The following is a 25375-nucleotide window of genomic DNA, read 5'->3' as shown; positions in this document are numbered from 1 at the left end:
AAACTTAGAATTGTTCCCAATTTTTAGAATTAAGCTTAGAATTATAATGATATTAAACAAATTAATAGATTCATATTTTTTGTTAAATATCACAATTACTTTTGGAATTATAATTAAAATAATCGTAACTACATTTGTAACTAAACTCAGAATTATAACAAATAATTGTAACTGAATTAGGAATTGTAATTAATTATTGTAGCTAAATCAGGATCATAATTACAAAATTACTGTAACCAAACTGTAACACATCATAACTAAACTCAGAAATGTAACTGAAATCACTGTGATACATTCACAAGTTCAATCTACTAGCAAAACCGCCCCTAATCTCACTACAGTAAATAAACTCATCACTGCATCTGAAATGATCATAAATAAACTTAGAATTGTTCCCAAAATCATTGTAATTAAACTCACAATTACAGCAAAATAATAATCATAATGAAAAACAGCGACCATGCACATGCTGACAACATGATTCCCAACACTTTCCCAGCTTTTGTTTCAGTGACCTGAGAAAAACGATATTTTTAAAAATATACTTGAAGATGGAGTCTTGAAGATGGAGTGTGAGTGAGTGTATATGTGTGTGTGTGTGTGTATGTGTGTGTGTGTGTGTGTATGTGTGTGTGTGTGTGTGTATGTGGGGGTGGGTGTTTCTCACTGGGCAGCCTTTAAAGAGTGTGTGACTAAGCAGTTAACCTTTGTGAGCAAGAAGGCTTTCATTTAGTGTGGCATCTATCTCCCTGGTGGTGTGTGTGTGGAGAGTGAGCGTGAGAGAGCGAGAAAGAGAAAGAGAGGGAGCGAGAGAGAGGGAGTGAGAGAGAGAGAGAGAGAGAGAGAGAGAGAGAGAGAAAGAGAGAGAGAGAGAGAGAGAGAAAGAGAGCAAATGTTGTATCGATTAGGCTGCAGGGGGGAAGAGACAGATTAATAACTGTTATAAAAGCTACACACACACACACACACACACACACACACGGTAAGGGAAAAACACATCAGACACACATTATCTCACCTGTTTGATCTGTAATAAAACCTCAGACAGAGAACACACACACTCTCTCTCCCCTCTGAAGTGCAGTACATTAAATTACAGCACCATTAAGTCCTTCACATGTTGGAGGATGAGCAGAACATCTTCATTACATAAATCTGAGCTCTAAAAATAGAACATGAAAGTCTATAATTGGAGGCAGCGCTCTCTCTGAACAGACCTGCTGTGCTGAGGTCATGCTGAGCCTGTAACTGAACTCAACACTAACTCAACACTATAACTACACTCAACACTGTAACTCAAACTCATCATTGTACCTAAACCTAGTAACCCAACATTGGAACTAGACTGAGTTACAGTAATTACTGTAACTAAATGTAGTAACAAAACAGATCAACAGAGACTCATCACTGTAACTAAACTCAGTAATCAACATAATAACTAGACTCATCACTGTAACTAAACTCAGTAATCAACATAATAACTAGACTCATCACTGTAACTGAACTCCGTAATCCACATCATAACTAGACTCATCACTGTAACTAGACTCTGTAACATCACTGTAACTGAACTCCGTAATTAACATCAAAACTAGACTCCTCACTGAAACTAAACTCAGTAATCAACATCATAACTAGACTAATCACTGTAACTAAACTCAGTACCACATCATAAGTAGACTCATCACTGTAACTAAACTCAGTACCACATCATAAGTAGACTCATCACTGTAACTGAACTCAGTAATCAACATCATAACTAGACTCATCACTGTAACTAGACTCGGTAACTCATCACTGTAAGTAAACTCAGTAATCAACATCATAACTAGACTCATCACTGAAACTCGGTAACTCATCACTGTAGCTAAACTCAGTAATCAACATCAAAACTAGACTCATCACTGTAACTAAACTCAGTAATCAATATCATAACTAGACTCATCACTGTAACTAGACTCGGTAACTCATCACTGTAAGTAAACTCAGTAATCAACATCATAACTAGACTCATCACTGAAACTCGGTAACTCATCACTGTAACTAAACTCAGTACCACATCATAACTAGACTCATCACTCTAAGTAGACTCAGTAACACATCATAACTAGACTCATCACTGTAACTAAACTCAGTAATCAACATCATAACTAGACTCATTCCCATAGCTAAACTCAGTAACTCATCACTGTAGCTAAACTCAGTAATCAACATCATAACTAGACTCATCACTGTAACTAAACTCAGTAATCAATATCATAACTAGACTCATCACTGTAACTAGACTCTGTAACATCACTGTAACTGAACTCCGTAATTAACATCAAAACTAGACTCCTCACTGAAACTAAACTCAGTAATCAACATCATAACTAGACTCATCACTGTAACTAAACTCAGTACCACATCATAAGTAGACTCATCACTGTAACTAAACTCAGTACCACATCATAAGTAGACTCATCACTGTACCTAAACTCAGTAATCAACATCGTAACTAGACTCATCACTGTAACTAGACTCTGTAACTCATCACTGTAACTAAACTCAGTACCACATCATAACTAGACTCATCACTGTAACTGAACTCAGTAATCAACATCATAACGACTCATCACTGTAACTAGACTCGGTAACTCATTACTGTAACTGAACTCCGTAATCAACATCAAAACTAGACTCATCACTGAAACTAAACTCTGTAACTCATCACTGTAACTAAACTCAGTACCACATCATAACCAGACTCATAGCTGTAACTCTGTAACTCATCACTGTAGCTAGACTCAGTAATCAACATCAAAACTAGACTCATCACTGTAACTAAACTCAGTACCACATCATAAGTAGACTCATCACTGTAACTGAACTCAGTAATCAACATCATAACTAGACTCATCACTGAAACTAAACTCTGTAACTCATCACTGTACCTAAACTCAGTAATCAACATCGTAACTAGACTCATCACTGAAACTAAACTCTGTAACTCATCACTGTACCTAAACTCAGTAATCAACATCGTAACTAGACTCATCACTGTAACTAAACTCAGTAATCAACATCATAACTAGACTCATCACTGAAACTAAACTCTGTAACTCATCACTGTACCTAAACTCAGTACCACATCATAACTAGACTCATCACTGTAACTAAACTCAGTAATCAACATCATAACTAGACTCATCACTGTAACTAAACTCAGTAACTAGTACAGTAACCAATCACAGCACAGTAACCAAACCCGGCACTGTAAGTAAACTGCTGAACTGAGGTGGAAGCAGGACTCGGAGGCCGTGAGACAGAGAGGGGAGGTGAAACTCTCAGAGTCTATGAGCAGTTTTAATGATACTGTTTGTATTCGGAGACATTTTCCAACAGTTAGAGCAAATCAATACTCTTCACTCAAACACACAAACACACACACACATACACACACACACACACACTTGCAAATCAATAACCTGAGAACACTACTTCCTTTCAGCTGATTCTGATATCACACACACAGGCAGACACACACTTAATACACATTTGTTGAGAGAAAGGAAAGTATGTATTTTATTTTTGTACTAGGTGTGTGTGTGTGTGTGTGTGTGTGTGTGTGTGTGTGTGTGTTGGTTCTGCATCCATATTAGTGGCTACTTAGCACAGAAATGTGTCTTCTCTGTAATTGTTTATGTTTTATTATAGTAGTTTATAACTCATCATTGATTCTTGTAGTACTGCAGCTACGTAATGCTACACCTAATCCTAACCCCTCTGACCCTAAACCACATGGGTGGGTGCTTTGCATGATTGGATAACTTATCCATTCACCCATAGTCTTCCGGTACTTTGGCGTGTACATACATGAGGACCTGACCCGGTGCATTAACACCACAACACTGGTAAAGAAGCCACTTCTTGCGGATGCTCACGAAAAGCCCGTTAAACAGTAAGCAGAGCTACTTACTGCTGCTTTACTGACATAAAGTATTTACAATGTATATGTACAAATATATTCAGAGATAATGCATGTGTTGACGTATGAGCCACGCTGACGGCCTACACAATAATGACCTTCATTTGTACTTTTCTGACCATGAGTCTGTTTGTATTAACTGCATTAATTGCACTAATGCATTTTCTTGGTTCGGTTTCCTTTTCTTGTCAGTGAGGAAACAGCAATGCTTCCCCGATTCTCTGATTTCCCTCTTCTGCTGATGTAGACACTGCCAAGCACAAAACCCTGTCCCACTGAGGACCTCTCATCCCGGCACAGTTCTAGAATGTGTGTATCACACTGTGCGGTTTTCACTTACATCATCATTGCTGAGATCTGCTGTTTTACAAACTGTAATTGGTGGGAGCTTACACTGGATAGGCCATCATTTATGAAGGAGAACAACACAGTTAAACTCAACACAAAGCAACACAGCTCAACACAACGCAACACAGCTCAAAACAACACAGCTAAACTCAACACAAAGCAACACAGCTCAAAACAACACAGCTAAACTCAACACAAAGCAACACAGCTCAACACAACACAGCTAAACTCAACACAAAGCAACACAGCTTAACACAACACAGTTAAACTCAACACAAAGCAACACAGCTCAACACAACACAGCTAAACTCAACACAAAGCAACACAGCTCAACACAACACAGCTAAACTCAACACAAAGCAACACAGCTTAACACAACACAGTTAAACTCAACACAAAGCAACACAGCTCAAAACAACACAGCTAAACTCAACACAAAGCAACACAGCTTAACACAACACAGTTAAACTCAACACAAAGCAAAACAGCTCAAAACAACACAGCTAAACTCAACACAAAGCAACACAGCTCAACACAACACAGCTAAACTCAACACAAAGCAACACAGCTTAACACAACACAGTTAAACTCAACACAAAGCAACACAGCTCAAAACAACACAGCTAAACTCAACACAAAGCAACACAGCTTAACACAACACAGTTAAACTCAACACAAAGCAACACAGCTCAACACAACACAGCTAAACTCAACACAAAGCAACACAGCTCAAAACAACACAGCTAAACTCAACACAAAGCAACACAGCTTAACACAACACAGTTAAACTCAACACAAAGCAACACAGCTTACCACAACACAGCTAAACTCAACACAAAGCAACACAGCTTAACACAACACAGTTAAACTCAACACAAAGCAACACAGCTCAAAACAACACAGTTAAACTCAACACAAAGCAACACAGCTCAACACAACACAGTTAAACTCAACACAAAGCAACACAGCTCAAAACAACAGCTAAACTCAACACAAAGCAACACAGCTTAACACAACACAGTTAAACTCAACACAGCTCAACACAATACAGCTCAACACAACACAGCTAAACTCAACACAAAGCAACACAGCTCAACACAACACAGCTAAACTCAGCACAAAGCAACACAGCTCAAAACAACACAGCTAAACTCAACACAAAGCAACACAGCTCAACACAACAGTTAAACTCAACACAAAGCAACACAGCTCAACACAACAGTTAAACTCAACACAAAGCAACACAGCTTAACACAACACAGTTAAACTCAACACAGCTCAACACAACACAGCTCAAAGCAACACAGCTAAACTCAACACAAAGCAACACAGCTCGACACAACACAGCTAAACTCAACACAAAGCAACACAGCTCAAAACAACACAGTTAAACTCAACACAAATCAACACAGCTCAACACAACACAGTTAAACTCAACACAAAGCAACACAGCTCAAAACAACACAGTTAAACCCAACACAAAGCAACACAGCTCAACACAACACAGCTAAACCCAACACACCTCAACACAAAACAGCTCAAAATAGCTTGACATAATGATGCTCGGCACAGCTCAACCGAACACAACTTAACACAACACAACAAATAATGAGATAACACAGCTTGACATAACACAACACAGTTTAATAGAACACAACTCAACACTGCACAGTTCACAGCTTTACGTGTTAGGTTGTGCCGAGCATCATTACGTCAAGCTATGTTGAGCTGTGTTGCATTGTGTTGATTTATGCTGGGTTGTGTTTAGCAGTTTTGTGTCAAGCTGTATTGTGTTAAGTTGTGTGAAGCTGTGTGAACTCAACCCAGCTCAACAGAACACAACTCAACCCAGCTCGACAAACAGCTCAGCACAATACAACTCGAGGGAGAGAGTGGGGGAGTGCGAAAAAGAGAGAGAGTGAGAGCAGTAAAATATGTGTGTGTGTGTGTGTGCATGTGTGTGTGTGTGCATGTGTGTGTGTGTGTGTGTGTACTGCTTCTATAAATAGGTCTCCATGTACACTGAGATTCCATTAGCCACTGGCTGACTGACAGCTGTCACAGCCAATCACACTCCTCCGTTCAGCTGAGGAGAACGGAGAGGGACCAGAGGGAGAAACTGCATGAGGTGCAATGAAATCATCACCTGCCATGAGCTAATACACACACACACACACACACACACACACACACACATACATTTTGACTCTATTTGAGTTATATTCTATACTGGTGTTCTCTGGAGGGATGGAGCCCCATCCAGTACCTTTGGGATGAGTTGGACTGACCAAACTGATCATTCACCATCAGTACCTGACCTCAGTGATGCTCTTTTGAGGCTTAATGCAATCAAGTCCTCCTCACAGCAATGTTCCAACATCTAGTGTAAAGTCTTAAGAGGCTTAAGTGTGTGTGTTGCTCTCCTCTGTGCCTCCACTGTACGATCCACATTCTACGCAGCTCTTCCCTGAGCGTCACGCTTAATTACAGCATTGATTCTGTGGACAGTGGGTTAAAAGCTTATTACTGTGCCTCCAAACAAGCACTGCTCTAAAGATAGAAATCTATCGGCTCTCCCATCAGCACTCAGTCTCTCGTCCTCCAAAAAATATGCCCCATATGCATTATACACCAACCAGCCATGAGAATAAAACCACCTACCTAATCAGGAGTATTTCCCCCTTGTGCCACCCTAACAGATCTGAGCATTCGAGGCATGGACTCCACCAGACCTCTGAAGGTACCCTGTGGTATCTGGCACCAAGATGTTAGCAGCAGATCCTTTAAGTCCTGTACATTGTGAGGTGACGTCTCCATGGATTGCATCAATGAGCCTTAGGTGCCCATGACCCTGTCATCAGTTCACCGGTTGTCTCTTTTTGGAGAACTTTTGATAGGTACTGCCCACCGTATACCAGGAAAACCTCCTGACCTGGCAGAAAGACCTGCCTGATGTTTCGGAGATGTTCTGACCCAGTCGTCTAGCCGTCACAGTTTGGTTCTTCTGAAAGTGGCTCAGATCTTTATGCTTGTGCTTATGCCATTTTTCCTGCTTCCAACACATCAGCATTAACAACTGACAACAACTGTTCACTTACTACCTAATATACCAACCCCCAACAGATGAAGCCACTGTACATGAAGACGATCAGCGTTTTTCACTTCACCTGTAAGTGGTGCTAATGTTATGGCTGATCAGTGTATACTGTATGTGACTGTATCTATTTGTAATAATGATGTGTCCCATATATATATATATATATATATATATATATATGTGTGTGTGTGTGTGTGTAATTAAGTATATGCAGCATTAATATGTACATATATTAATGTTATACATGAATCTAAAACCTTAAAACTGTTTGATCTTTTAAGTTTGTTTTGATCTTATAAATAAAATAAACAAACAAACAAACAGGGAGCTTTCATCTAAAACGCTTTTCACCAAGTGAGGAGCATTTTGCTGGTGCACTTTCCCAATTTTCTTCCATTTTCTCGTTTCTCTCTCTCTCACACACACACACACACACACACACACACACACACACACACACAGAGCTCTCTCCTCTGTCTATGTGATTCTATTTTTGCTGCAGGATGCTGAGTTGCAGACAGGGCAAAGAACAGCCTCAAATCAATGAATCAATCAAAACTGACTCGTTAATTAAGGCAAGTAAATGAATCCTTCAGTAATCAGAAGTGAAGAAGGAAGCTGCTGTGGAGGCTGAACAGAGCTCCACCTTCAGCAGCACGTCACTCCACATCAGCTTAGCACCCATCAACTGCATCAGCCTCTGTACTCCTTTCCATTAACCACAGAGTTCACTGCCGGGACTGAGGAGGGGAACCGGCAGAGGGCTGAACTCTGCAGCGCTGCGTGTGGCTCTGCTGCTGGACACCTAAACCTTGACATAGAAGCAATCGATCTAGAACCCACCTCACACTGAAAGACAAACACACATATAAACACAACCTAGGACAAGCTGATGTGATAGTTTGCACATCCAGCTGGGGTTATAGCGCTCAGATCAGGAAAAATGCACATCTACACATGCAAGCATTTCAAAATCACTTTATTTAAGGGTTGGCTAGAAGGTCTATGTTTAGGATCTGGAATTGGTCCAGGTCTAAAATGCAGCTTTTATGAAGCTATTGTCTGACAGCTGTTTTCTGAATAAATAGTCCATCAGCTCTTTTCAATATAATTTCAATATAAATTTCACATTGACTTGAACTTCCTTTCTGCTTTGGTTGTTATCCAGAATCAGTTTCATGAATTTCTGTTCTATGAGAAGTTTTTTATTGTGTATAAATGTTTGTCTAGAAGCTTTTTTTCCCTGCACATGTGTTTTTATCTGGACGTTTTCTGGACATGTGATCTAGATTGTTTCCTGAATATGCATTTCTCTGCAAGCTATTTTCTGGATATGTTGTTTGTCTAGAAGCTATTTTTAAATAAATGGTTGTCCAGAGCCTTTTCTGAAGCTTTCTATCTGAGTATGTGGTTGTCTAGAAGCTCTGTTCTAGATACATGTTTGTCTAGATACGAGGATATGAGGTTTTCTTGAGTTTTTTTTCCAGACTGATTAGTTGCTCAGGCTCAGGTCTTTATCATGGGTTGTCTAGAAGCTCCTGGATAAATGTTTGTCTAGAAGCTTTTGTTTTGGACATTTTCTGGACATGTGATCTAGACTGTTTCCTGCTCTTGTCTGAATATGTTGTTTGTCTAGAAGCATTTTTTGGAGAACTGGTTGCCCATAACCTTTTACTGAAGCCTCTGGATATGTGATTGTCTAGAAGTCTTTTTTCTGGATATAAGGTTGTCTTGAAGATTGTCTCTGATCAGGTTGTCTTTATCTTGGGTTGACTAGATGTTCCTAGCCTTCCTTTCTCCATAAGCTGCTATCCAGAATCTATTTTCATGAATATTGATTCTTCTTGCTCTTTTCTGGATATGCAGTTTGTCTAGAAGCAATTTTTGAATAAATGGTTGTCCAGAGGCTTTTCCTGAAGCTTGGTGGCTTGTGGTTGTCTATACGTTCTCTTCTAGATACATGTTTGTCTAGATATGAGGTTTTCTTGAGTTTATTTCCAGACTAAATAGTTGCTCAGGCTCAGGTCTTTATCAGGGGTTGTATAAAAGCTCCTGTACTGATATGTTGTAAAATTCTTCCTGGATAAATGTTTGTCTAGAAGCTTTTTTTTCTGGATATTTTCTGGACATGTGATCTATGCTCTTGTCTGGATATGTTGTTTGGAGAAATGGTTGCCCAGAACCTTTTACTGAAGCCTCTGGATATGTGACTGTATAGAAGTATTTTTTCTGGATATAAGGTTGTCTTAAAGATTGTCTTGGGTTGACTAGAAGTTCCTAGCTGCTATATAGAGTCTATTTTTTATGAATATGAATTCTTCTTGCTCTTTTCTGAATATGCAGTTCGTCTAGAAGCTATTTTTGAATAAATGGTTGTCCAGTAGTTGTCTATAAGCTCTCTTCTAAATACATGTTTGTCTAGATATGATGATATGAGTTTTTTTTAGTTTATTTCCAGACTAAATAGTTGCTCAGGCTCAGTCTTTATCAGGGGTTGTCTAGAAGCTCCTGTACTGATATGTGGTAAAACTCCCGCTCTGTATAGGTTGTCCAGAATTCTTCCTGGATATGTGGTATGTCTAGAAACTATTTCTAAATAAACAGTTGTCTAGATCTGTTTCTTGAGCCCTTTCCCAAAAGTAAGTTGTTGTCTTTTATGAATAAGGTGTTGAACAGAAGCCCTAATCCTTTTTTCCTGTATTCCTTTGTACTGTTCATTCCTACAAGCAGAAGTGCAAGACTGTGCCTAATAACTTCAACAGCAACAGTAAACAGTCTATTAAGAATAACTGTTCAAGTCAAAAAGGTCTCATCAGTCTCTCTTTCTAGCTGAACCTCCCTACCATACTAACTCCCTAACAGGGCAGTTAGTCTGTCCCCTCCCACACATCTCAAATCTATGCCCTAAATCACATCAACTAGACAGAGAGGCTCCAGAGAAATGTGTCCCACCCCGAGCCCCTTCCACCTGGTCTTCCGTAATGGACGGCACCTGGGTGACATCGCTGAAAAACAAGCAGATAAATCAGACGGCCCTCTTTCCTGAGCTCCGCCCACAGCACCAATCAGTCACAATGACGGGCGGCCCCCGACACCGCCCTGATTTGTGCATTGTGGCGCCGAGAGGAAAAACTTTTATCACCACATGGGGACAACCAGGCCACATCACTTTCTAAAAGCATCACCTAGTGTACTTTCTACTGATGGAGAGTCTAGACAGACTCTCGGCTCCTCTAACATGCATTTTGGAGCATTGCTGTGAGGATTTGATTGCATTTAGCGACAAGGGCTTTTGTGCAGTTGAGGATGTTGGAAGATAACCATCCCACCTTATCCCCATCATGATGGGCTGTTTACCTCTCTAGCCCTTGCCTGGCATTAGGCATGGTGCTAATAGGCTGAGTTTTATATGCTCCAGAGAGTCCTATTCTATTGGCAGTACAAGCTGTGTGTGTGCAGTTGCACATCTGTGTCAGCAATGGGTCCAAGTAAACTAAAGATTATTAATTATAGGTACTGACTCACTCTACTTTAATAGTCTCTACTCTTCTGGCAAGGCCTAACACCAAACATTAGAACATTGCTGTGAGAGGTGGTTTGATGGTATTCAGCCTCCCTGCGAGGTCAGATCCTGATGTTGGACGATTAGTTCTGGATTACAAACTCTACTCCGTCTCGTGCCAAAGCTATTGGATGGGCTCTTGAATTGATTGAACTGTTCATTTGCAGCCTCGGAGCTCAGGGATTGGCCGCTCTGTGACCGTGGAAACAGAAAGAGCACTCCACCGTGCCATCTGTCCGCCTTGGCATCCGTGCTCCACTGCAGCCTCTTCAAACAGGCACAGAGGCACCGCCGCCAAACACTTCAAACAGGAGACGCCATCAATACTGGGTTTAACCCCTCCCTCCCTCTCGCTTCTTCCTCTCTCTCTCTCGCTCTCTCTCTCTCGCTCTCTCTCACGAATGCTTCTTTCCACTGCCCACTCTCCTCCCTCCGCCTCCCCCTCTGCCTTCTTCTCTCCTGACCAAACATTTGTCTTTCCGTCCATCGGGACGATGTGAGACGGTACAGTGTGTTCTCAGAGGCTGCCTGTTGATTTATCAGATGAAGTCACTCTCTCTCTATTCCTCTGACACCAGATCAGCCTGTGCTGCGCAAAAGTATTCATCCACTCCGGACTTCCTAATCATTTTATTTATTGGGGGGAGAGGGGGGGGGGCTGTGTGGACTAGTAATTATCCCCTTAGTTGAGTAAAAGAAAGTCAATGTTTTTGCACAGGTGAGGCTATCACCTTTACCTATAAACGTAAGCTCTAGCTCTAACAGGAGACTCCAATACAGTGTCACCTTCCTTCAGCCAATCAGCAGCCTCCATCTGTGTTAAAAAGTGCTTTTTTGGCTGCTTTCAGAAGTGATGTCACTTTTTTTTCTCTCATTCCTCCCCACCACCACCAGTTTGGTCCTTACAACTGCCTGGAGGTAGGCCCCGGCCCCTCCCTCCACGTTCAGGAGGGGGTAAATACTTTTTACAGGATTGTAGGGCTGACTAGGACTGCAGGGACGGATTCATAGCACTGATTCGCCTAAGGTGTTAGGCTCCCCACTTAACCGAGGTAGAATCACTGTAGCGAACCACATAGAGTGGATTATCACTTTTACAAAACAACATTAAATAAAACAAATTCAATCCAGCAATGTTCAGTAAATCATTCCATCTATTATCAATAATCGAAGCAATGAACTGTTAATCTGCCAGGCAATGTTGTTTGAATGTTGTTGACTATAATCACTAACAAATCACCTTTTTTTTTTTTTACTCTGAAAGTTTAATACTGTATATTGCTTGTTTTAATTTTCCGCTTGGATTCACAGTTAACCCTCTCTGATCCCTGAATCCCTGCATAAGAGTCCAGGCTTAAACCATCAAAATCATCCATTCTGTCACCTTCAACTAATCAATACACTCTGAGGAGACAGGGACAGGCTGTAATAACAGGGTGAAACTGGTTGGCCTCCACTGCCTGGCTGCCTGGCTAGTGTTTGCTTTGATTCGGTCTATTAAACTAAACCTGTGATATGAGCGAGAGAGATGCTGTTTACCCACTGCTGAGAACATAAGGAGATGTATTTGTGTAGAACTACAGAAAGTTTGGGAACATCTAGAGTTTTCCACATTGATCTTATCTACGTGATCAAGTTTTCTTTGTTAGTTTTCCAGTATTATCCAAGAAAAACTGGAAAAAAAGAAATATATATGAAACCATTTCAAACAGAATTCCTCATATCTAAAATGTGATGGTCCCACCAAAAACAAAGTTATGTACTGAATAAAAAATAAATAAAAAAATAAATACTGAATAAAAACATATTTCAATATGTAATTGAAATTATTTGTCATTATTGTAATTCAATTTAACTTTGTCATTATACTAACAAGTACAAACAAACAAGTCTTCAGTGCAGAATAGGTGGGACAACAGACACAACATGAGACAAGATGCACAGACAATACGTACAAAGACAATAAACACAAAATTATACAAACCCAAGGTCCAAGCTAAGTTTCTACAACAATAAAATGGAATAACTATGTACCCAAGGGGTGAATGTGCGTAAACAGAGTGTACAGTGCAGTAAGGAGTGTAGCAGCTAGTGCTCAGGTAGAGAGAAGAGTACACAGCTTTTGTACAGAAAGGGATGTTCCAGTTTAATGTATTTCAATATCACTTATATAAAATAAATCAAATATAATAATGTTAATATAACAGAAAACTGAATGATCTTCCCACTTTCAGGCAGTTGCCATGTTGCCATGTGGGCACTAGTATGAAACCATTTTTGGCTATGTGGTTGCCATAGCATCCCAGGTGGTTGCTATTGAGTTGCTAAGTGGTTACTACGGTGTTGATACATAGTTGATATACTATGATGTTGCTAGATAATTCCTATGGTATCGCTAAGTTGTTACAGCTGGGCATTATAGTGTGGTGCTGGTAGGCGGTTGATTGGGGTCTATGGTGGCACTAAGTGGTTAATATAGATTGGTGCCATGGTGCTCCTTGGTGGTTGACAGTTCACTCAAGAACCCTTGAGGACATGATGGGCACTAGGCAAGTTAATACACATATGTAATTATTTAAGCTGCACCACTGCAGAGCATCTGTAGCCATAAAGAAATCACCAGTAGTAATTAGCTTATTACACAGAGTGTTAATGTGTAATGAGAACGGCAGTGTTTGAGTAAAACTGCAGCAGAGGAGAGCGCTGTCCCGCCTGGTCCTCGACCGTCCCGGGTCTCCTTAATGTTTGATGCGTTTCCTGAGTCTCACTCCTACGTTCTCCCTCTCTGCTCCTAATTTGCTGAACCTGTTCTCCTCCTCTTTCTCCTAATCAGCTCTGACAGCTCATCTCCCTCTCTTTACCTCCTCTTGACTGAGCCCTCCTCTCTCTCTCTCTCTCTCTCTCTCTCTCTCTGATTTAGAGGTAGAGGTGGGCCCACACATAACTGTATATGTTTGTGAGATTGGAGGTATTAATTAACAATCCACAAAAATCCACTACATGTCCAAAGGTTTCGACACGGAATGCATTCAGGTGCTTTAAGTTGCACCCATTGCTGACACAGATGTGCAAATGCACACAAGCACATCTTGTCTAGTCGCTGTAGAGACGCATCACCAATAGAACAGGACTCTCTGGAGCAGATAAACATAAACCTACTGGCACCGTGTCTAATACCAGGCATGGGCTAGATGAGTTGTGAGGCCCCCCAGCTTCATGAGCTGTCGAGCAGTGGAACTGGAATCTGGAATAATTTAAATACCCTAGAAAAAACAACAAATGAACAGGTGTCCCAATACTTTTGTCCATATTGTGTATACAGCATTGTTCTTCTACGGTATCACTCAAGAGCCTCACAAATGTAAAAAAGGCAGAGTCAGTAGATTTCTCTACAATCAATCACTTCAGATAATGAATTCTGAAAAGTCGGTGGAGTTGCCCTGCTGTCGGAATGCTGGTCTGTAGTAGCGGCTCCTCGGTTCCTCGATCTGCTTAGATACACACTCACAGCCTGTGTCTGACTGCAGCCATTTCTCCAAGCTGTGTGCAGATGACAGCTTTCCAGTAAGCCAGTTTCAATCACATTACCCCCCTCGCTACCCCCCCGCCCTCCCCTCCATCATTCGCTCTCTCTCCAGCTCTCTCCTTCTCCCTCGCGCTGTGGAGAAGCTGAGGTGATGAATGAGGTTTACATTATGAAATAACTGCTACAGCAGTCAGGTACTTCTCCTGTAACTCACTCTCACTCGCGCTCATAAAATATTCACACACAGTTACTTAAAATCAAACCAATCACGACCCCCCCCCCCACCACCACCACCACCAAACCCCGAGTTACAGCGGACCATGCACCCCCACCCCGCCCCACAACCCCGGCCTCGTAAGAGCCGAGGCTAATGGTGTCACAATTCGATTTGAGGAACTCCAGCTGCGTTCATCTGCCGCTGTCACTCATCTCACACAATTACGCCCAGAAGCTTTATTTTAAGACTGTTAAACAGCTCCCTCGCTCTCTCTCTCTCTCTCTCTCTCCTTCTGCATTTCTTCATCAGTCTCTTGCCCCTCCCCCACATCCCACATCTCTTAGTTCTGCTTATAAAGGATGACAAAAGAGGAGTGAAGATTCTCAAAGACTGCCTGTCGTTAATCTCACACAATTCACAATTAGAGAGAGAGAGAGAGAGAGAGAGAGAGAGAGAGAGAGAGAGAGAGAGAGATCCACTTAAAATTGAGACCCATAGAAACCCTGCAGTTTAAAGTTCTGCAGAGCCAAGAACTGACCCCTGAACAGAGTCCCCTCAGTCAGCTGGTCCGGAGACTCTCTGTAGACAGGTCATCACAGCACTGTCCAACAGCTCCATCTAAACACCAGTCAGCTCATCACATGCAGCAAAAACAGCTATCTAGAACACTGGGAGAACCAAACCCAGGCTCAGAGTAAACTCAGAGTAAACTCAGGCTCAGTGACCATAGCCTGGCTATAGAGACAGGCAGGTATAAGCGCTCCTGGCTGCCCAGAGAGAGAGTTGAATGTGTGGTTAGTGTGAGGGTTTTGGGCACTCTGCTGCCCAAAATTTAGCACAGTACGAGATCATTTACAGACAGGTTTAAACAGCTGATCCCAAACTTCCAAACACTTCCGGAACTGGAAAAATTAGGGCTAATTCTGGATGAGGGGCACACCGCTCCCCTCACTGCCCAGTATATATCAGCATGTGACCACCGGAGAGACAGTGGGTAACACCTCCCTCACTGTAATTACCTCACTGCATCACTGCAGCTCTTCTTCTTTCAGTTTAATTATTAGTATTGTGTGTATAAATATAAGTATGTATATCATGTATATGTACATATTATATATATATATCCCTTTGCTTATTTTTATTCACTACTGTTGTCACTTTCTGTAATTATTGTTACTTTTAACTAACCAATTTTGTTGTAATTATTGCTATTTTTGTAATGCTTTGGCAATATTGTTGTCATTACTGTCAAGCCAATAAAGCTTCTTTGAATCTTGAATCTTAAGAGAGAGAGAGAGAGAGAGAGAGAGAAATACAGAAATAGAGAAACAGAGAAAGAGAGAAAGAGACAGAAAAGTGTAAAAGAGAGAAAGAGAGAGGGGGGGGGAGAGAAATAGAGAAAGAGAGAGGGGGGAGAGAGAGAAATAGAGAAAGAGAGAGGGGGGAGAGAGAGAAATAGAGAAAGAGAGAGGGGGGAGAGAGAGAAATAGAGAAAGAGAGAGAGGGGGGGAGAGAGAAATAGAGAAAGAGAGAGGGGGAGAGAGAGAAATAGAGAAAGAGAGAGGGGGGAGAGAGAGAAATAGAGAAAGAGAGAGGGGGGAGAGAGAGAAATAGAGAAAGAGAGAGGGGGGAGAGAGAGAAATAGAGAAAGAGAGAGGGGGGAGAGAGAGAAATAGAGAAAGAGAGAGAGGGGGGGAGAGAGAAATAGAGAAAGAGAGAGGGGGAGAGAGAGAAATAGAGAAAGAGAGAGGGGGGAGAGAGAGAAATAGAGAAAGAGAGAGGGGGGAGAGAGAGAAATAGAAAAAGAGAGAGGGGGAAGAGAGAGAAATAGAGAAAGAAAGAGGGGAGGGAGAGAGAGAAATAGAGAAAGGGAGAGGGGGGAGAGAGAGAAATAGAGAAAGAGAGAGGGGGGAGAGAGAGAAATAGAGAAAGAGAGAGGGGGAGAGAGAGAAATAGAGAAAGAGAGAGGGGGGAGAGAGAGAAATAGAGAAAGAGAGAGGGGGGAGAGAGAGAAATAGAGAAAGAGAGAGGGGGAGAGAGAGAAACAGAGAAAGAGAGAGGGGGGGAGAGAGAGAAATAGAGAAAGAGAGAGGGGGGAGAGAGAGAAATAGAGAAAGAGAGAGGGGGAGAGAGAGAAATAGAGAAAGAGAGAGGGGGGAGAGAGAGAAATAGAGAAAGAGAGAGGTGGTGGGAGAAATAGAGAAAGCAAGATGGGGAAGAGAGAAAAATGGAGAAAGTGAGAAGGGAGAAGAGAGAGAAATAGGGAAAGTGAGAGGGTGAAGAAAAAGAAATCTAGAAGGCGAGAGGGGGAACAGAGTGGAATATAGAAATAGAGAGAGAGAAAGTGAGGGGTTGACAGGAGAGAGAGAGAGAGAGAGAGAGAGAGAGAGAGAGAGAGAGAGAGAGAGAGAGAGCTTTTGTCATTAATTATGTAATCAGATGTAAACAGTGTAACGGTGCAGTACAACCTCCAGTACCCCCATCAACTACCTGCATCTCCTGTGTTTAACCTCAGGACCTCCACAAACAAATACAAATCACTTGAAGACGACCTCCAGAAGCCCACCTGAGCGCTGCAGTGAATGCTCAGTATGGGATGACCTCTACCTCACAACCTGCTGACTGTTAAAAAAAAAAAAAAAAAAAGAAAAAAAAGAGAAGAAATGCAGAGTCATGCCTGGAGCTCTCGTTCCAGTGATGAGAGCACGTCCCCCGCATCTCAAACACCGATTTCACACGACGGGGGCCGGCCAGCGCATTAGTCCAGCGCCAAACTCAGCGATAGCATTGACTCGAAGCCATCCAGGACAGAACAATGGGCCTTTGTGCCCGAGGAACAGCCATTGTGACATCACAATAGGGGCAGGATTCCAGGCGCCCTAATTGGACAAGGCAGGATTCTGTTACCTAAAGTGCCTGGAACATCCGATAACGACACAACAGAGTAATTAGGAAGCGGGATGAAAGCGGAGAGCGATCTGTCCAGGGTCACACCTCAGACAGAGCAGCGCAGGAGGAGTCAGGCTGTCAGGGACGATGACCACAACCCTTCTAGGAAACCACATGAGTAAAGGAAAGGGCTTTATCTGTAGATCCTCTGAAGCTGACACAAGCTAAGAGTGATGCTAATTGTGTCTGCACACAATACTACTGTTCTATCTCACTGTTATGCATTCAGATAGTATTACACATCTGTACAAACATGTCTATTTTTACTTAGCCAGACAGTATGATATCGTTTCATTACTTAAATACAACAAATGAGGCACCCCACTAACATGGCTTCCAACTAACTACAAATAAAAAAATAAATAAATAAATAAATAAAAACAGAAATCTGTCCAACAAATGAATAATCTGACTAGCCAACTACAGAACTAAAAAACAATTAAACTAAACAATTCAACTAATAAATTAACTGTCTAACTAACTAATTACTGAAATATCAGACTAACCAACAAATTACTGAATTATTAGACTTAAAGAAAACATAACACACAACCATTAAACTAATGAATTATCAGCCTAACAGAAAACATAACACACAACCATTAAACTAATGAATTATCAGCCTAACAGAAAACATAACACAAGAATTCAACTAATTCATTAAATATGTAACCAACTAATTACTGAATTATCAGACTAACAGAAAACATAACACAACCATTAAACTAATGAATTAACACACAATTTAACTAATTAATTAAATATGTAACCAACTAATTACTGAATTATCAGATTAACAGAAAACATAACACAACAATTCAAGTAATGAATTAACTGTCTAACCAACTAATTACTGAATGATCAGACTAAAAGAAAACATAACACACAACCATTCAACTAATTAATTAACACACAACAATTCAACTAAGTAATTAAATATGTAACCAACTAATTACTGAATTATCAGACTAACAGAAAACTTAACACAACAATTCAAGTAATGAATTATCAGATTAACAGAAAACATAACACAACAATTCAAGTAATGAATTATCAGATTAACAGAAAACATAACAATTCACTGAATGACGTGACTAACTAAAAATGACACTTACACACTAAACAATGAAACTAATAAATGAACTGTATAACTGACCAATAAATTAACAAACTATAAAAATAACTAACAAAGAGCTAAAATTCTCCACAATGCACCATTAGGACTTTTGGAGCTTCTCCTCAGTGACACTGTGTGTCCTTTCATTGAAACAGAACATTACTTTAGGTCAACAATGGCTCGCTATTCAGGGACCATATTCAACAACAGAAACACTGGAGTTAAGTGTGTTATCAGACTGAAGCTCTGTAACGAATTTAATGAAATAACTTCTAAATGTTCTGTTTTTAACCTTTCTGGGACCTCCATATATACACACACAGATCAACCAGCAATAGTATAAAACCACTGACAGGTGAAGTGAATACCATTGATTAACTAGTTACAGTCAAGAGGGAGTATATCAGGCAGTAAGTGAAGTCAGTTCTAGAAACTGACATGTTAAAAACGGACGCAAGCATTTGAGCCAGACTTGTGGCTAGACAACTGGGTCAGAACGTCTCCAAAACATCAGGCAGGTCTTGTGGGGGTTTTCTAGTATGCAGTGGTCAGTACCGACCAAAAGTGCTCCAAGGCAGGACAACGAGTGAATTGGCAATTCATGGATTCATGGAGGCCTCACCTCACAACTTACAGGTCTTAAAGGATCTGCTGCTAACACCTTGGTGCCAGATACCACAGGACACCTTCAGAGGTCTGGTGGAGGCCATGTATCAGCAGGTCAGATATTTGCTGTATATTCTGTATATATTTAGTTAAGGCAATGCTGAAGGTTTGTCCTGGACATATTGTTCTTCCAACATTTTAGTACTGCATAAAAAACCTTTTTCTGTCCAAATGTTCCATAAGAATATCTAAAAAACTACATGACCAAAGCCAGCTGGAACGCAGGAAGCTTGGGTTCTATAGAGACTCGCCCGTTTAAACAATCTTCATCCACACAGCGTGTCAGAAAGAGGAATTACCCTCCAAACTCTGCTGAAACGGCTCTTTGAAAGCACTGACTCATCTGCTTTATTTGATTTCTACCAGCAGCATAATGCACAATTTAAATCCCTGAAATCACAGAAAATGTTCTGAACAGAAACCGAGGAGAACGGTGACACAAGAGCATCAGCGTGTTCTTTGTCCTGCTAAGCTGTTAGCACTCCTTCTCCATTCAGATGTGCTTACGAGAGTCTCCAACAACCACGCTCCAACGGCTAGAAATTAAAGCACTTATCAAATGCAGTGTAATATGATATCTCACAGGCGTGTAATCAGGGCACTTGCGGGGTGTGTGAGGCTAGCGTTGATACGGTACATGAGACCAGTCTTCCTGAGTGAGGCTACTGAGTGGGCAGTGGTGGCTCAGCGGTTAGAGCTCCAGGCTACTGATGACAGGGTGGTGGGTTCGATACCCGGGCTCGGCAAGCTATAACTGCTGGGCCCTTAGGCCAGGCCCCTCACCCTCTTTACTCCCTGGCGCTGGAGTTGAAAGCCCACCGCTCTGTGTGTGTGTGTGTGTGTGTGTGTGTGTGTGTGTGTGTGCTACTACCACGGATGGGTCAAAAGTGGAGGACACATCTCGCTGTATACAGTACAGTGACAAATACATGCACTACTTTACTTTTACTCCTCACTGACTGAGCTTGTTTTCCTGGACTGTTATGGTCGGGTTTCTTCTCTTAGAATGACACCAAAGGAAACCACACACAGTACTGTAAACACTGAGCATATAGAAGACACACTTCTAGACAGAAACATCATCTATTAAATGTAATAAAAAAAATAAATAAACAAATAAACACATTTATGGAACAGTAGAAGAGTAATATGCATATCATTGTGCTAAAACCTCCAAATTGTCCAAAATGGCAACTTTACAGAATAATAAACACTCCTATCATTCAGTTTCAACGTAAAAAGTCATTTTGGTGCATTTCAATTGGTGTTTTGGGGATAAGCTGCTTTATTTGGGGCAACATGTTGTGTCTTAAAGGCTGGTACACTAGTCAACCAGCACTAGACCAGTAGAAACCAGCATATGTTATGGTTTTGGGCACTAGTACGCTAATCAGCCAGCAAAAACCAATACATTGTCACACAAAAGCCGCCCAATCCAATCTCCAAAAGAGCAAAAAAGCACCTTCTTAACTTTCAATTGAAGACAATGGCATTTTTTTCACCTGCAGCATTTCTATTGGTCCATTCATGATGAACTTTAAAGAACAACTGCCAGATTCACATTATGTCAAAAAGTAAAAATGGAGAAACAGGGTTTGTGCATAATAAAAAACAAACCCCTTCCTCCTAGAGGCCCCCTAGCTGAATGACTGTTAGAAAACTCAGAAATCACGTCATTCTAAAGAGCCTACGAGCAACCTGTAGCTGAGCGCTCAGTTATCCCAGCCTGTGAGAGCCCCGTGATTGGTCAGCTCACAACAGCAGCGGATCAGGACTTGACAGCCAGCCAGAACGACACAGGCCGAGCAGAAAGGTCACAACAGAGCCGCGATGATGCCAAACACTGACCAGGACACGGCAAACAGGTGAGAGGGTGGTTATGGGTAAATCTGGAAATGTGCTTGGGCTTTGATCCTAAGATCAAAGGGAGGCAATGTGGAGGAGAGAAGGGGAGGGGGAGAGGGAAAGAGAAAGAAAGAGAGAGATAGAAGGATAAGAGCGAATGGGAGAGAGAGAATAGGACATGAGAGAGGGAGTGAGAGAGAGAGAGAGAGAGAGAGAGAGAGAGAGAGAGAGAGAGAATATGTGAGAATGGGAGAGTGAGAGAGGTAGAATGCAAATGAGAGAGAGAGAGAGAGAGAGAGAGAGAGAGAGAGAGAGAGAGAGAGAGAGAGAGAGAGAGAGAGAAAGAGGTAGAGAATATGTGAGAATGGGAGAGTGAGAGATGCAAGAGAGAGAGACTAAGAGAGAAAGAGAGAGAGAGCAAGAGAGAGGTAAGATGCAAGAGAGAGAGTGAGAGAGAGAGAGAGAGAGAGAGAGAGAGAGAGAGAGAGAGAGAGTCACTTTGATCTGATTAATTGTAACCTTCAGAGACTCGGAGACCAGCATGATGATGTCACGTCAGCATGATGTCATGTTATCACTGGGGGAGCTGTGCTGGCTGCAATACTCCACACACACACACACACACACACACACACACACACACACACACCCAGGTCTGCTACAAAAACATCATTTCGCACCCAGTCTGTTCCCCCTCAGCAGGTCACCTGTGGTGTGTTTACAGTCAGCACGGAGAGCAGGTGACTGGGGGAGAACAGTGTGCGGGCTGCTGGTGTACTCCATGTACAGTGCATCCGGAAAGTATTCACAGCGCTTCACTTTTTCCACATTTTGTTAGGTTACAGCCTTATTCCAAATTGTATTAAATTAATCTCTTTCCTCAAAATTCTACACAAAATACCCCATTATGACCATGTGAAAAAAGTTTTCTTGAGAGTTCTGAAAATTTATTAAAATTAAAAAACAAAGAAATCATATTTACATAAGTATTCACAGCCTTTGCTTAATACTTTGTAGAACCACCCTTGGCAGCAACTACAGCCTCAAGTCTTTTTGAATATGATGCCACAAGCTTGGCACACCTCTCTTTAGGCAGTTTTGCCCATTCTTCTTTGCAGTACCTCTGAAGCTCCATCAGGTTGGATGGGAGACGTCTGTGCACAGCCATTTTCAGATCTCTCCAGAGATGTTCAATCGGATTCAAGTCTGGGCTCTGGCTGGGCCACTCCAGGACATTCACAGAGTGGTCCTGAAGCCACTCCTTTGAGATCTTGGCTGTGTGCTTCGGATCGTTGTCCTGCTGAAAAATGAACCGTCGCCCCAGTCTGAGGTCAAGAGCGCTATGGAGTAGGTTTTCATCCAGGATGTCTCTGTACATTGCTGCATTCATCTTTCCCTCTATCCTGACTAGTCTGGCAGTTCCTGCTGCTGAAAAACATCCCCATAGCATGATGCTGCCACCACCATGCTTGACTGTAGGGATGGTATTGGCCTCGTGATGAGCAGTGCCTGGTTTCCTCCAAACATGACGCCTGGCATTCACACCAAAGAGTTCAATCTTTGTCTCATCAGACCAGAGAATTTTGTTTCTCATGGTCTGAGAGTCCTTCAGGTGCCTTTTGGCAAATTCCAGACGGGCTGCCTTGTGCCTTTTACTAAGGAGTGGCTTTCGCCTGGCCACTCTGCCATACAGGCCTGATTGGTGGATTGCTGCAGAGATGGTTGTCCTTCTGCAAGGTTCTCCTCTCTCCACGGAGGAACGCTGGAGCTCTGACAGAGTGACCATCGGGTTCTTGGTCACCTCCCTGACCAAGGCCCTTCTCCCCCGATCGCTCAATTTAGATGGCCGGCCAGCTCTAGGAAGAGTCCTGGTGGTTCCAAACTTCTTCCATTTACGGATGATGGAGGCCACTGTGCTCATTGGGACCTTCAAAGCAGCAGAAATTTTTCTGTATCCTTCCCCAGATTTGTGCCTCGAGACTATTTTGTCTCGGAGGTCTACAGACAATTCCTTTGACTTCATGCTTGGTGTTTGCGCTCTGACATGCAGTCAACTGTGGGACCTTATATAGACAGGTGTGTGCCTTTCCAAATCATGTCCAATCAACTGGATTTACCACAGGGGGACTCCATTTAAGCTGTAGAAACATCTCAAGGATGATCAGTGGAAACAGGATGCACCTGAGCTCAATTTTGAGCTTCATGGCGAAGGCTGTGAATACTTACGTAAATGTGATTTCTTAGTTTTTTATTTTTAATAAATTTTCTGAACTCTCAAGAAAACTTTTTTCACATGGTCATAATGGGGTATTTTGTGTAGAATTTTGAGGAAAGAGATTAATTTAATACAATTTGGAATAAGGCTGTAACCTAACAAAATGTGGAAAAAGTGAAGCGCTGTGAATACTTTCCGGATGCACTGTACAATGAGGGGAGAGTGTCATTGCTGCAGTGTAGTGTACAGAAGAAGGCAGCGGATTACAGCGGGGTAGTGAAGCTTACAGCGAACGAGAGACGTTTACAGCTGAGTACCAGTGGAGAGTGGTGAACAGCATAGTTTACGTTAATCAGTGGAGTGGAGTTTGTAGTGCTGTAGTGTAGCGTGTAGTTGACCAGTTTGGTGTAGCTTATAGTGTGGTAGCGTAGTGTGTAGTAGACCAGTGTAGTGTAGCGTGTAGAGCGGTAGTGTATAGTTGACCAGTGTAGTATAGGGTGTAGAGCGGTAGTGTAGCGTGTAGAGCAGTAGTGTGTAGTAGACCAGTGTAGTGTAGCGTGTAGAGCAGTAGTGTGTAGTAGACCAGTGTAGTGTAGGGTGTAGAGCAGTAGTGTGTAGTAGACCAGTGTAGTGTAGGGTGTAGAGAAGTAGTGTGTAGTAGACCAGTGTAGTGTAGGGTGTAGAGAAGTAGTGTGTAGTAGACCAGTGTAGTGTAGGGTGTAGAGCGGTAGTGTAGCGTGTAGAGCAGTAGTGTGTAGTAGACCAGTGTAGTGTAGGGTGTAGAGCAGTAGTGTGTAGTAGACCAGTGTAGTGTAGGGTGTAGAGCAGTAGTGTGTAGTAGACCAGTGTAGTGTAGGGTGTAGAGCAGTAGTGTGTAGTAGACCAGTGTAGTGTAGCGTGTAGAGCAGTAGTGTGTAGTAGACCAGTGTAGTGTAGGGTGTAGAGCAGTAGTGTGTAGTAGACCAGTGTAGTGTAGCGTGTAGTAGACCAGTGTAGTGTAGGGTGTAGAGCAGTAGTGTGTAGTAGAACAGTTTAGTGTAGTGTGTTGTAGACCAGTGTAGAGTAGTGTGTAGTGTAGTGTGTAGTAGACCAGTGTAGTGTAGCGTGTAGAGCAGTAGTGTGTAGTAGACCAGTGTAGTGTAGGGTGTAGAGCAGTAGTGTGTAGTAGACCAGTGTAGTGTAGCGTGTAGTAGACCAGTGTAGTGTAGGGTGTAGAGCAGTAGTGTGTAGTAGACCAGTGTAGTGTAGGGTGTAGAGCAGTAGTGTGTAGTAGACCAGTGTAGTGTAGGGTGTAGAGCAGTAGTGTGTAGTAGACCAGTGTAGTGTAGCGTGTAGTAGACCAGTGTAGTGTAGGGTGTAGAGCAGTAGTGTGTAGTAGACCAGTGTAGTGTAGGGTGTAGAGCAGTAGTGTGTAGTAGACCAGTGTAGTGTAGGGTGTAGAGCGGTAGTGTGTTGTAGACCAGTGTAGAGTAGTGTGTAGTGTAGTGTGTAGTAGACCAGTGTAGTGTAGTGTGTAGTAGACCAGTGTAATGTAGGGTGTAGAGCAGTAGTGCAGTATAGCTCATATGAACACTCACCCCACTGTAGCGGTGCCAGCTGCAGGTGCTCCAGTACGAGCTGTGTAAGCACTCCCTCCACACTGGCCTCCCCCTGACGCTTCAGAGACGGGTACACGCATGGTTAAGGACCACAGTGACATAAACAGTTTTATTAAATTACATAAAAGCAAATCTAAAAGGCAGGAGGAACAAAAGGCAGAGGAAGAAACAGTGTAAGAGAGACTCAGACAGAGCGTAAGAGTATGACAGAGCGCGCGAAAGAGATTAGAGAGAAAACAGAAAAAAGACAATAGAGGAGAAAGGAAAA

General features: G+C 42.1%; 1 protein-coding gene across 2 annotated transcripts in view; it reads right to left on the bottom strand.

The window, feature by feature from the left end:
- trappc9 (trafficking protein particle complex subunit 9) overlaps nucleotides 1-25375 on the bottom strand; it is a 316053-nt gene that overhangs the window by 86987 nt on the left and 203691 nt on the right. For both annotated transcript variants that reach the window (XM_072674281.1, XM_072674282.1), the window contains one exon: nucleotides 25087-25178. In XM_072674281.1, coding sequence (XP_072530382.1) covers nucleotides 25087-25178 — 92 coding nt within the window. The remainder of the gene's footprint in view (nucleotides 1-25086; nucleotides 25179-25375) is intronic.

This window comes from Salminus brasiliensis, chromosome 2 (genome assembly GCF_030463535.1).
Source record: "Salminus brasiliensis chromosome 2, fSalBra1.hap2, whole genome shotgun sequence".
Taxonomy (NCBI): Eukaryota; Metazoa; Chordata; class Actinopteri; order Characiformes; family Bryconidae; genus Salminus; species Salminus brasiliensis.
Note: the sequence above shows the minus strand (reverse complement) of the source record. Positions and strands in the feature narration are given on the sequence as shown.